This window comes from Lottia gigantea (genome assembly GCF_000327385.1).
Source record: "Lottia gigantea unplaced genomic scaffold LOTGIsca_9, whole genome shotgun sequence".
In the NCBI taxonomy this organism is placed as follows: Eukaryota; Metazoa; Mollusca; class Gastropoda; family Lottiidae; genus Lottia; species Lottia gigantea.
Window position 1 is genome coordinate 1180219 of NW_008710950.1, and position 13699 is coordinate 1193917.

At 33.5% G+C, this 13699-nt stretch overlaps 3 protein-coding genes across 3 annotated transcripts; 1 reads left to right on the forward strand and 2 right to left on the reverse strand.

Moving 5' to 3' along the window:
• Positions 1 to 1892: 1892 nt before the first annotated feature.
• LOTGIDRAFT_229754 (hypothetical protein) lies at positions 1893 to 2977 on the reverse strand. The gene has a single exon (XM_009068249.1). It carries the CDS (start codon positions 2906 to 2908, stop codon positions 1985 to 1987), a length of 924 nt encoding a protein of 307 aa, XP_009066497.1. The 5' UTR covers positions 2909 to 2977; the 3' UTR covers positions 1893 to 1984.
• Positions 2978 to 5270: 2293 nt separating this feature from the next.
• Positions 5271 to 10402, reverse strand: LOTGIDRAFT_211338 (hypothetical protein; the record flags this gene model as incomplete). Its single annotated transcript, XM_009068250.1, has 5 exons — positions 10365 to 10402; positions 7524 to 7657; positions 7164 to 7308; positions 6491 to 6668; positions 5271 to 5890 (listed from the first exon to the last, which is right to left on the reverse strand). The coding sequence occupies exons 2-5, from the start codon at positions 7649 to 7651 to the stop codon at positions 5271 to 5273; spliced, it is 1071 nt and encodes a 356-aa protein (XP_009066498.1). The 5' UTR covers positions 7652 to 7657; positions 10365 to 10402.
• A 955-nt stretch (positions 10403 to 11357) lies between these two features.
• Positions 11358 to 13699, forward strand: LOTGIDRAFT_108713 (hypothetical protein; the record flags this gene model as incomplete). Its single annotated transcript, XM_009068251.1, has 5 exons — positions 11358 to 11413; positions 11738 to 11840; positions 12163 to 12316; positions 13201 to 13358; positions 13661 to 13699. The coding sequence occupies 5 exons, from the start codon at positions 11358 to 11360 to the stop codon at positions 13697 to 13699; spliced, it is 510 nt and encodes a 169-aa protein (XP_009066499.1).

Here is a 13699-nt window from a genome sequence, read left to right on the forward strand (position 1 = left end):
GTATTACATCACTTAAAATGTACTTTTTATTTGAGAAGACAAACTAATGCATAACAGACCAAGTTCCTGATTTATTTATTTGCACATCAACACGTCAAGATGATAAATATTTTGAAAGATACTGGCAATATACTTCTTGTTTGTACATATGGAAAATAGGTTTTATGTATATGTATATCAGTTATGGTGCACTGTTTGCTATAGAACATTAATCTGTTCTCTAGATATTTTTAACTTGTTCATTTTAATTGTAGAACTATGGTTTTAAAATGTTGATCATGATATGAAATATTTTATATTTAAAGAAAAATCCAAATGAAATTATTTAAATATTTAAAACTCAAGTTGGTGTTATCTTTAGTTAATATCTTGATCTTCTGAAAGATAATAACTACATTCTTACATGGAAGGTTCGTTCGGTCAATACTATTTCAGTGTAAGTATAGGTTAATGGTCGAAAGCTTGTAAATAAGTCTTATAATAAACCGAAGGTCCGAGTACTACGTCATTATTAGACGTATTGACATACTTGAGACCTTGGAGTATAGTATATACTCCTAGCTTGAGACCATTAACCAACTTAAAATACAGTTCTGATCAATAACGACATCTACTCAGGCAATAACATACATCACATGAGCTCAAATTACGAGATTCATACCAGTGGCGTAGCGAGGATTTAATAGACGGAGGGGGCATCCAAGCACCCTGACTCCCCTTTCTGGATCCCTTGGAAAATTTATCTTATATAGGAAGGTGGAAGTTACATACAACTTGATTTTGAAAGTGGAAGTAGAATCTTTTTTTATGGCCCCTAAATACACCACTTTCATGGCATATACGGCATCATTTCAACATTTACATTTTGCATTAGTAAATATTATTAGCAATTAGTGATAAGGATGACAGTTTTGACGGAGCTATTAGAATTAATCTTTAGTTGGCTGTATCAAATTAATAAATTTAGTGTTGTTTATGAAGATAATTTTATTGCATTACTTCTGAAATGGCATAAATACTCTGATTCGGCTATCGGAAATAGTCTTGAAATTTGACATAAGAATAATATTTTAATTTTAACCACGTTAAACTTTCCCTAAATATGATTGAATAAAACTAAGATTGACGCTTTAACCCACATCTATATATTAGGACTAGTGTTCAGATACCATTCGAAGCCAAGTCAATCGTTAAAAATTATAAAACAGGTCACATTTACTTAGCAAAGGACCAAGAGTCCATTATTAATGTCAATATTGGACTTGTGGCAATTTGCTCAGTACCATTATGTTGGACAATGGTAAGCCAAGATCAAAGGGTGACGTCACATCTGTAATTTATGGTAAGGTAGATAACCTTAATAGATATCCAACTGAAATATAATTTGACCAACTTGATCAAAGTTATTTTATTCAGATCAGTTTCCTAAACAAAGGTACTATTTCTTATCACACAATAGCAGTGTCTCAAGTTTATAAAGCCAGTTTGGAATAATAACATGTACATGAATTCACATGCAACAAAAACATGCCACCTTTTGAAGTTAGCGTTTAACAGTTAAATTTGCAGGCAATAGTCAACAGCCTCCTGCCTCTATAACAGTACAAATTGTTTACATCTCAGACTGTTTAATATTGTGATATTTGAACCTATTGTGATACATATCTGTCTACAGTTCACAAAACACAATTCAAAATTGTATTATAAAACTTAAACCAGACCCATTGCCAAGGAGACTGGATAAAAGCTGATCCTTCTATGGCACCTACATCTTTGATCAGAAGCATATTGATAACGGGATGGGCCTTTTCTTCCCCCCATAATCCCCCCTAAGAAAGATAAACCAATAATCTTAAATCAGACCCATTCATTTGCCTCAAATACAAAACTTGTTAACTGATTCATCACTTTATGATAGTAAAATGGTAACATGATTAACAACACATTATATAATGTTTAGTTTTATTGGTTATATATTCAACAGTCACTCATCATCCATCCTTTTCACTTTACTATTTCCAATGGATTCTTCATCTTTGGATTCCTTCTTTCTCTTTAAACCCTTTAATTTCCTAACTTGTAATTTATCCATGTCTTGTTTCTGCATATGAATTCTACCAAGTTGATCTCCAAGGTTTGTACGAGATTTGTTTTTTTGGGATTTAGAAACTTTAGCTTCTGAAGGTTGTTTACAAGCTCGTTTATACATGTCATCAGACGCATACTTGGTCCTCTTTACTGTTAAATCTAATGAAGGCCCTATTTCGTCAAGTTCTACTCTGGGTGTCTTTGCACCAGATTTCTTTAAAACTGTTCTGTAGGTTCTCAGGTATATTTTTCCTTCAATTGCTGTGATGTTAATAACTAATTCTAATCCAGAAAGTCTTATTTTCTCTGTTTTTGGACCCCGGAAGAAATCAATGAACAAATTCTTTAATTTTCTATAATCTTCATCAGATTCAAAGTCTTGTCCACTTATAATAACACATGGCTTTGTTCCCTGTGAACATTTATCATTTCGAAAGTCAAACATAGACTTGAAACTGTCTATTCCTAACTCCACCATATCAAATATTTCATGATCAAATGATCGGCCAAGCACAAGATTGTTTGGTCTCTTTTTGGAATGAGACCCAAAAAGAAATAGTGATGCGTCATTTTTTTCTGAAAAGTACTCTAAAGTTGATTGATCTTCAAATGGTCTAACAACATTTTTCCTTTTCATCATGATGCCTGTTGGTTTCTTCAGCATGTACATTTCTTTCAGAACTTGTGTAACAGTTTGACTTGTGTTTCCACCTTTGATAAACATTGCAGATTTGTCATTTTCTTCGATTTTAGGTTCTCTGTTCTCTAAAAACTTTCTTCCTTTGTGAGTTTTTGGTTTCGAGACTCTTTGAAGCACCATTTTGTCGTATTTGTCAGAAAACTAAATATTTTGTATTTGATTACTATTTTTTAGCACGTGTTGTTTCTGGGAGTTGTCTTTTCTTGAAAAGAAAATTTTATAACTGTAGATAAAGAGAAAACGAAATATAATTGATAAATGATTAAATGATTCAAAATTTACTATATCCAACTCTTTGTAATTATATTTTGTACTTTTAGCTTGTTTTCATAATCTGAGGCGTTGGTATAAATCTGAAACGGTAATTTATGGCAGTGGCTATTTACCACGTATGTGTTAAAAAGGAAATGCCAGTGGTTGCTATTCTATTTATAACTCTACGATTGGTAGATGACGATATTGCAAACTGGGTAGTTTGGATGAATAATCATTTTACATTATCATGAAAGTATTTCACTCTTGAAATCAGCTGACCCTTCACAATTTACAATTTGAAATTTATAATACACCTTAAGGCTACATTTCTACCAGCTTTTTAAAAAAAAAATTTTTTAATCCCAACCTGAAGATAAACTGTGGTGACTAATATAAAACCAAATGGCTATTTCTTCTCTAAGAAAATTGTAATCTTAGAGATATAACAAGATTTTCCTGAATAGCCTGAACTGTTTACTACAAGAATCACAAATTGTAGAACAATAATCAAGATGTGATTGAAAATGAGCTGAATAGACTAAAACAGTTTGAGTAGAGGAGCATGGAGAAGAGAAGTTTAAAACATAACTTCCGATCGGCGTGCCAGTTCAACTTGAAATATAAAGTCTCCGATAAATTCCAGTCTGTCCAATTTTTTGTCTTAATCCCAACCCGTGAAGTTATAATCTCACATTAGAAGTATCACCCCTTTATTCAACAGGAAAATTCCCCAAAGCTGATTTCTGGATCGAGGTCTGGAGGCTACTCAAAGTGCTGTAGCATGCAGGCTACCACTACAGGTCGATGCACCTCCGCAGTGCAATTGCATCTTTACATTTCTGAAAGTTTTCGTACGCCAGTCGGTCAAAGCTTTGGTCCAACCTGTGATGATAGACTGTTGTGGCTAGACTCCAATCTCGTATTAAAATGGCCATTACTCTGCCATAATTGACCCAAGGTGTGTAGTTGTTATTATGTCCAGCGTCTGTTTCAGCCGGAAACAGTTAGTTAGTCGACTTTGTCGCTAAAGCAAATTAATTTCTTGAGGAAAACCCTCCACAAGCTTATTTCTGGAGGTGTCCGGTACTAAAAGTGTAGTAACATATGCACGACAGGAACTTGATATTTGAAGCATTACAATTTCAGATAGGTGTGCGCCGGCAGTTAAATTTGCAACTTTACATTTTTGATAGTTTTCGAATGCCAGCCTGCCATTACTGATGTCAGACCCAATCCCGTAGGCTACTAAAATGAACCGAGAGATATAATTTTTGTTTCAAAAACATCTATTTCAATGGAAAATAGATCATTTACAATACTGACAGCCAAACAACCCCAAATACTTGAACTTTTGAACAACATAGCTTCAGATGGTGTTTTTTTTTAGCTTATATACAGTGATAAATTGACGCTTTAAACACTCTGAAAGTTCTTATACTGAACCCTTTCCAGATTGCTGTGGTGATATGCCACGACAATTACAGTGACGATAGTGTTTTGGTATATGCTTCAGCCTTCGCAGATAATCAACTTGGCACACCTTTGATGTAAGAGATAAATTATATAATAACTAGTGGAGATATTGTTTTATTATGAATCCTTTATAATCCTTCAGGGAATATTAATACTGCAGATGGTAAGATAGAAATAGAAATATTAAAATGGTACGATATGGGAATAATTCAATAGTATATTATAGTCTATTCAGTATGGACATGGTCGTACAAAATGTTTATGGAGAAAACCATGTTCATTTTGCAGCGGTGTAGGACATCCAACGGCAGATGCTACAGGAAAATGAGAGAAAATTCTGAGACTTGGTAAAGTGCACGAAGCTGTATGTAGTTGAGTACTTTTTTAAAAAAAGATTATCTTTTATGCTTTTCGTGAAAAACTGAAATCGTAGATTTGCCTTGACTTATAATAGATGACTAGATTAAAATAAAGATTTCTTATGATTTAAAGACACTTCGTCAGTTAAAAACCATTTATCGATTGAATTCTGGCTTAATAAGTCGTTTCCGGTTCTAGTTTTTCTGTCTACGGTGACTGACATTTCATCACAAATTTTAAATTCAACACAACATTCTCAATATGACCGAAAGAAAGTTGTCCCAAGCTCTGAACCTTTTCCTTAAGAAGTACTCTTTGACAAAAGTCTAAATAAATTATTTAGTAAACAAAATTTTGTGATAAGTTTATATGTTGACCTAATTTCAAACTATACTTATGTACATAGTTTTGCAGCATCACTTGGGATTTGGAAGACTTCATCTATATCTATTCCACTTCCATCTGGTATATCGTCATCGTCACTTCCGGTCGCATCATCTGCTGCTTGAGCCTGAGCTTGTTCTCTCTCTTTCAATTCTTCTGCTGTTAAGGTAATGGAATGTACCCTCCCCCGGGAAGTATCTATTATATTAGGATGAGGTTTGTGTGAAGGCTTGGCAGAACCAACATTTTTAAAGTACGGTTCTATATATTCCTTTATATATGACGGGCATCCTCTTGGGTCATGGCCATTTTTGGCTCCATTCCAGAATTCCTTTTGGCTTGACGGTATAGGTTTTTGTTTGTTATTTTTTATTTCTTTAATCAACCAGTCAGTAAGTTCATCTGAGAAATATTTGTGGAAAGAACTAAGCACTTTCCGTTTAGATCGTATGAATTTCATTTTGGACACTGTCTGTGGGTGAAGAAAACTTTTAATAGCATGCCATACTCCGTGGAAAACAGCATTATGATTGATACACAAGACTAATCCTAGACGTTCTGGATAGTGGTCAGCTAGAGCTTGAGTAACACCATATCCTAGTTTGGGATTGCAGGCTGATAATGTCATACCTGAAATTTAAAGTATAGACATAAATTATACAAAAATTGCACCGCTTTTAAAAAAACTATTGCGATCTATCACAAATAGTTGTACATACCCGTACCATCACAAATAGTAGTACTTACCTGTACAATCTATCACAAATAGTAGTACATACTCGTACTATCACACATACTAGTACTTACCTGTACAATCTATCACAAATAGTGTACATACCCGTACTATCACACATACTAGTACTTACCTGTAAAATCTATCACAAATAGCGTACATACCCGTACCATCACAAATAGTAGTACATACCCGTACATATCACACATACTAGTACTTACCTGTACAATCTATCAGAAATAGTGTACATACCCGTACCATCACAAATAGTAGTACTTACCTGTACAATCTCTCACAAATAGTAGTACATACCTGTACAGTCTATCACAAATAGTAGTACATACTCGTACATATCACACATACTAATACTTACCTGTACAATCTATCACAAACAGTGTACATACCCGTACTATATCACAAATAGTAGCCTATACCTAGTACTTACTAGTACAACCTATCACAAATACCAAGAATCTATCAAGATTACTAATACATACCTGTACAATCTATCACAAATACCCAGGTTGTTATGCCAGCTTTCATTGTTCTTTTGGCATTTTCTACTAAGTATGTGACATGAGCAACAGAATCATCCAACATATATTTGTGGGTTGATGCTTGAGCGAAATTGGCATATATCACAGGTCTTCCCATCTCATCAAACCCAACTTGTCTCTGAAGTAAAGTCAAAAATGCAATTTTTTTTAGCTGACCATCAAAAAACTACCTAAACTGAATATCTAATTATCAATTAATAGCATCTTATCGGATCCGTAGCAGTCGACCTGAGCGAATCGTTTGCGGACTATTAGCGACTGAGATCAATGAATGGTCGTAGATTTCGAACGCTCTGCATATATCCGCTACCGCAATTCTTTCGTCCGATGGGCTCAGGTTAACTGAATTCAGCTGCACCTATCTGATACATCAGTACCAGAGTCGATATAAAGTGTTTATATGTGTTGGCTTCATAATGACTCGATATTATTAGTTGAAACCTTTAGAATACGTAGGAGAAGTATTTCTCTGCAATTAGACGTTTATTTTAATCAAATCCGTAAAGATGTTTTCTATGTTAGCTCAGCTAAAAAAAGCGGGCCAGTGAATCTAAAACATTATATGGTGGTATAGAAATTAGATATAAGATGACTAAGTTCTATTGATATTTACCATGGAATGATAACCTGGTCTCTCATGACAATATTTACAATCAACATATAGTGGTCTTGTTTTACGACGATATTCAATGGTGTCTTTAAGATATTTTTCTGCTTCGGCCACGTTCCAATTACAAGATTTCAGATATCGAGCTAATCTGAAAAAGCATGTGACAGATAAAACAAACCAACACAACTGGCATTTAGTTACAAAAATTAAATTGGCTACCAATAAATAATACAAATTTGCAAATGGATTCCTTTCTCCTTGTAGGTCTATTATATGGATGTATAACCATACTGTAAGACGATTTTTTGTGAATTTTTGCAATAGATGGTTTGATCGAGCCCAATGTTTAGACTAACTACTTACGTTTCTTCCGATAAGAAAAAATCTTTCTCGTCTTCTAAAGGTGGTATATCAGATAGTCTTCCTCGTAATTCTTCTATCTGACCCTCCTTCTCAGACATTTTGTTGCTAGGCAACAAAGATTTCTCCATGACAGACTGGAATGGAAATTGTGGGTTTCATTGAATTTTTCAGATGAATTTGACATAAGAAGCCAAGTAAATAGAGTATAATGTAGAAGTTTTAAAGGAGAATCGTAATGGAAATGTTAAAGCCCGTGTCCGAACGAATTCTAGGCTATATTGAACATTGTTTCCAGTATAAATTCGCTCGGCAACAAAAACTATACAGTAGTCTCAATACTGATTGTTTTGCGTATTTTCCAGGAATTTTCATGTCATCGAACCGGCGATTTTGTTTGCGCTGCACATTAGAAGATTATCAACACGACCTAACTGTTGTAGAAGTATATATTTCGAATTTACTTTATTTTCATCCATCTCATTGGTCTCTAATGATAGAACTGTTGGCAATCATTATGACTCAAGGATTACGCAAAAACAGTTATCTTTAAGCGAATTAGGTAAACTTACTAAGATTTGGTCATTATTTAGCTACAATTTGCAATTTTTGCAAAGTCCGTTTAGCAATATAGCGGTTAAGAATAAATAAAAGTGCCCTTTTGGTGAAATATATTGTATATATATCTTGGTATACAATAACAATAGCTTCATTAAATCAGATTGTAATAGTTATGACAATGATAAAGCTGTGGTCAAACGGGAACGTCTTTAGATATTTTCAGTTTGCTGTTCATCATACAGTTTCAATTATGTTCTATTTATATGTAATAAGTTTGATTGAAATACAAATTGGGATAGACTTAGTGTCGAACAGGATATTATATAGACAAAATCAATAGTCGTGTATGTATCACTTATCATGGTATATGGTGTCACCAGGTGAAATGGTAAGTTGCCTTATACTTCATTTATGACATGCTATTTTGTTCGGTGCAGTACTCGTACAATTTTGGACGACATCTTGAAGTATTATCTGTGAGAATTGAGAAGACATCAGTTTACCCACAGTTGAGATACAACCCGTCGAACTTTGGAACGTTTTTTTGAGACACCCGATAAATCAATTGTACCAAAACTTATGTCGAGAGTTTATTTTACTTCTTGTGGTTGGATAAGAACTAACAAGAAATGAAATGAAATGAATGGAGTTTTCCTTCTTTTCTGCACCATGTGGACTAATGAAAACGGGTAATGCCATGTAAGGTACAATGAGGGAACTTTTGCCAGGCCAGTGGCATTAGCCTACTCTTTTTCTATTTCCACCTGTTGAGCGATCGTGCACAGCCTGTTAGGCCTACACATGGGCCTCGGTTTATTGTCCCATCTGAACTCCTGGACGCTTTTTCCATGCCAGCCCCTCCTTGCATCACTGAAAGGGGGAAATCGGTTTGAAAAATCCGGAGGTATCATCTCGACCTATGCCGGTATTGAACCCTGGACCTTCAGATTAGCGGGGAGACGTCAACTCAATGAGCCAACGCGGCTCCAAGAACTAACTGGAGCTATATGTAAAGAAGATTGATTTTCTTGAGCAATGAGAATCCTCCCATCACATTCCAAATCAACTACATGTAATGCAGTTGTATCTGAAGTCACTACCATATAAAGTATGTCTACTGGAGTTGATAAGACCTATATTATTAATTGTCGTAACAGGTGTTACAAGTATGATATATATAGCTGTTTAGACTACTGCAGTTAAAATACTAATCAATAAGCCGGAACAGAATGTTAGCTTCTGACACAATTAAAGTTCTTAAAACTTTTTTTCAGATTTCAATGATTTCTAAGTTGGCATGTGTACAAATAAACAATAACGAGAATTGTGGTTTCTAAATTTGTCTTTACTCTTTTGTTATGTCCAATTTGATATTGATCCTAAATATACTTTGTGGAAAAAATACGAATTAAAACTTCAGTGTATATTCCGTTAACAGTTTACATACACATAACTACAAGAAATATCAAAAATGCAGATGACACGATACAGGATTTATAATTGCTTTGAAGAACTTACACATTTTATTTTTGCATTTTATGAATCCATGTATTATACCATTATACCGGTATGACATTTTCTGTCTAAAAGAACATCATAACCTACAATACTTATGTTATCATAACAGTGTCATCTTATACTCATCATATCATTCTAATAATATATAAGCCATTTTCCAGGATGGTTAGTCTTTAGATGGGTTCCTACTTTTTTTTTAACACAAAGATTCTTTTATAACGTTTTTACGAGAAAAAATGTAATGTACAAGATTGGCTAATATGTTATTTTAATAGTATGATATAATATATTTCTTGGCACCATCTATAAATCCCAGGTCCCTAATATTTTGAACTTTTCATTTCCCTTTCCTTGGTTTGTCAGCAAGTGTTTTTTAGATACGACAAGTTCAGGATCCCTCGGCAGATAATAACAAAAAACAGAGACAGGAAACTGACTATGGCTTGAGACGACCAATGTCGATTTAAAACTGGCCGAATCTCGAATAGTATTGTGCCACACCCTGCTGTTTTACGTGTACACAACCAGGCACAAAACTAACATTTCTCATTACATTTAAATGACAGATAATAACTTGTAAATAGTATAATAGAATTATTTTAAAATTAACTTCGAAATTACTGAATATAGATCTTAATTATAGATATAGTCCTAATTGCCTTTTTCTGCTTTTCTGCTGTATTTATTTAGTTTCAGTTAACGAACACCAACTTTTCCTGTTAATATTTCCGAAAATAAACCAGAAAAAAGAAATGTTAATCATACCTGCTGGATAGTTCTATGATTGTTGAACAATTTATTCTCAAATGTACACTTTATATTACATACAATATAACTATGTAAGTCTATGTAGATGTAAATGCGAGTCAGATATGAATCTGCCACGCGATGACAGCTGTTACCCTCGTGACTATATCTGTAATAGTTTTTAGATAGAAGATCAATATATCCAGTGATTAATTCATAAATAAATTGCTCAAAATTGCATTTAAACATTTTGTGGAAAACGCCAGGCTATTGTCTAATTAATGAACATGATGGGTGAGCATCCTACATACGTTACACATCAATTACCCTGAACATTACTAGTAATTGGGACACAGTTCATGAACTTGTCTGAAACCCATATTTTCTATTCTTATAGATTGTTCTCCTTTAACTTACCAATATTTAATATTATGAAAAATATTTGTTTTGGAAATAAATTTAGGCCGTAGAATTTGGCAATAAACAAGCCCTGACTAAAAATTGTGAAATTCTGCTTATCCAAACTTCTATTTTTTTTACTCTACTTGCTCCTGCGAGGTAAAACTTAAGTTTCCGACCAACTCATCAATAATTACGGCGCTCTATATTTCAATAAATTGCCAACAGGAACTATATTTTGATTTATTAAATTATCTGAATCCTGGTAGGCAGTCTATTATTAGGCTATTACCTGATCTAACACGGGCTTTTTGAAAATAGTAGTGAAAATAATATGTGACTGAAATGACCAAAGCAAAAACCCGTGGGAAAATATCTGTAACGTCGATAATTATATGCAGAAGATATTATAATTTATATCTCACAGTGGACTATAGCAGATTATAAGGGAGAGAAACGCGTAAGTGAGATAACTGTTGTCTGAATAAAATAAAAATAAGCAACTCTCTTTCGGGAGATAGAATAAGCCGCTGTCATTAGTCGTGTTTGTCAAGACACAATTTATTCTGAAAAATCTTTTTATGACAATCAAGTCTAAATTACCGTAACAAAATGGCTTCCAGAACTAAGAAACACAAGTGGGCTATCGATTTTTCAGGATCTGGAAGGTTAGTTATTTGATATTAAATCTACAAATTGTCGTTTTCTCTTCGTTTTGAAAACTTCTACTTTTTAAGTAGCTCTCAGGCCTGAAAATCCCACACTATCCTAGACTCACACAAGTTACAACACTATTGAATGTCTTGCACTGGTGTTTGTAAATAAAAAAAATAGTTTTGCCAGGATCATGATATTTATTACTGTTTTCAAAGCACTTTACGTAGTTGTTATATAAGGAAAGATGAAAAATGATGAAGTATTATAGGCTACTCGTACCAGGGAAGCTTGTTAAGAAAGTTACTAGGTATCTGTACTTATGTTTTCAGATCAAGATCTGTAGTGGCATCTAATGAAATTGTATCACCAGTAGGTTTAATGGACTCAAGTTGTGTGTCTGATAGAACAAAAGATGTTGATCCAAATCTAATTGTAAAGGTAAATCTATAAGTATTACATATGATGTGGGCCTGCTCTACATATCAGGGTATAGCTGTACAGAGCTATCAATATGATGCTGCTCTATTCTTCTAACCTTTGCAATCTTGGTAGGCCTATGCTTAATTGATATGATGTAAAAAATTTACTGATGATTATATTGATAAGCTTTCAGAAATATTCATTTGTCCAGTAAGCGAGTCATTTTTTTAAAAGTATATCATCCTATCTTCATTATAGATTATAGGAATAGGAAACATCTAGCTAGTTTTAATTCCACACAAGACTTTCATCTATCTTTTTAAATTAAATTTCTTTATAGAGATCATGGGATGTTGCATTAGCTCCAGTAAAACAAGTGCCAATGAATATGTTTATTATGTGGATGGCTGGTAACTCAATATCAATCTTTCCCATAATGATGGTTGGAATGATGTTTATTAGACCAATTTATGCCATTCTGGCTTTACAAAAAAGTAAGTGAATAGTTTGTTATAATTTAGACATTGCATCCCTTAGACCTCAGCAGTTCTCTTTTCTCAATGTTATTGTAACAAATTCCACAACCTTATCTCAAGTTATTAAATGTGAATAAATAGAGTTATCTTATGGTTACGAACATGTTCCATTTGCAATGATTATTCACATCTAACCGTTGCTTGAACAATCCCATTTTCTCTTAATAAGAGACAAATAACCTCCCTTGGCAGACCATACGTCACCATTCGATATAACCAATCAATCGGGAATCTCTTAATATTTGGAGTAAAAGGACGATGATTGAAAATGGTAAAAGAGAATATGGGATTGTGAGAGCAATGGCTAGATGATCATTATCATCGTACCATTGCTAAAGGAACATGTTACGGTAGATTTTATCGAATCTGTTTTTGTTACGTTTGATTTTAATTATTTCTTCCAGGTTAACGGAGGTTAACAGGACACACACAGTCTTGAGTATTACTCACAAATATTTCAGCATTTGGCACCACCCATTAAATACCACTGGTTGAATACCATATTTATTCACAGGCTATATACCAGGGATACAAGAATATTATTTTTTGTCAGAAATTTTTTTTTTTATCTAGAATGCATCACAGACGTAGTACATAAGAAAAAAAACCCATCTAAAACAAATTTTTATTTTTCATACCAGGTATAGGATAAACTCATAAAAACCTATTCCATCTGTACCTATCACTCTATATATGTAAAGAATAAGTTATAATAGTAATGGGGTTAAGCTGGAAAGTGACAATGAATTTATGTTCACAAAACTATCTTAAAAAATATGTAGACCAATGAGTATTTTGTTTTAACACAATCCATTAAAAAAATGATTATTTTTCTCTTTCAGCTTTTAAAGATATAGAAGGTGATCAAGCACCATTCCAGAAGCTAGTATTTATAATGGGGAATGTATTTTGTTTAGCTATGGCTGTTTATAAATGTCATGTAATGGGTTTATTACCAACACATACATCAGATTGGCTAGCCTTTGTACAAGCACAAGAGGTAAACTACATTTTAAGACTGAATTGTTTTATTCCAAAATAATTCTTTGAAATATTGTTGATACGGGAATGATGAAAAGTTTTAACACCTTACCCTTTGAATGCAATATCGCCATGAATTTCTGGGAACTCACATATTATTTTTGTATCAATGGTCAGATACCAAGAGATAACATGTTAACTGATGTATGAAGATGGCATACACTAAAGTTAGACTGTATAATGGGTTACTGAAAGAGTTTTCTACACAACACTTTGAATTCTAGAGAGTTTTGAAATGATATATCTTGATGTTTATTTTAGAGAATGGAATGGTGTGGTGGTGGTATATTACTAAGTTAA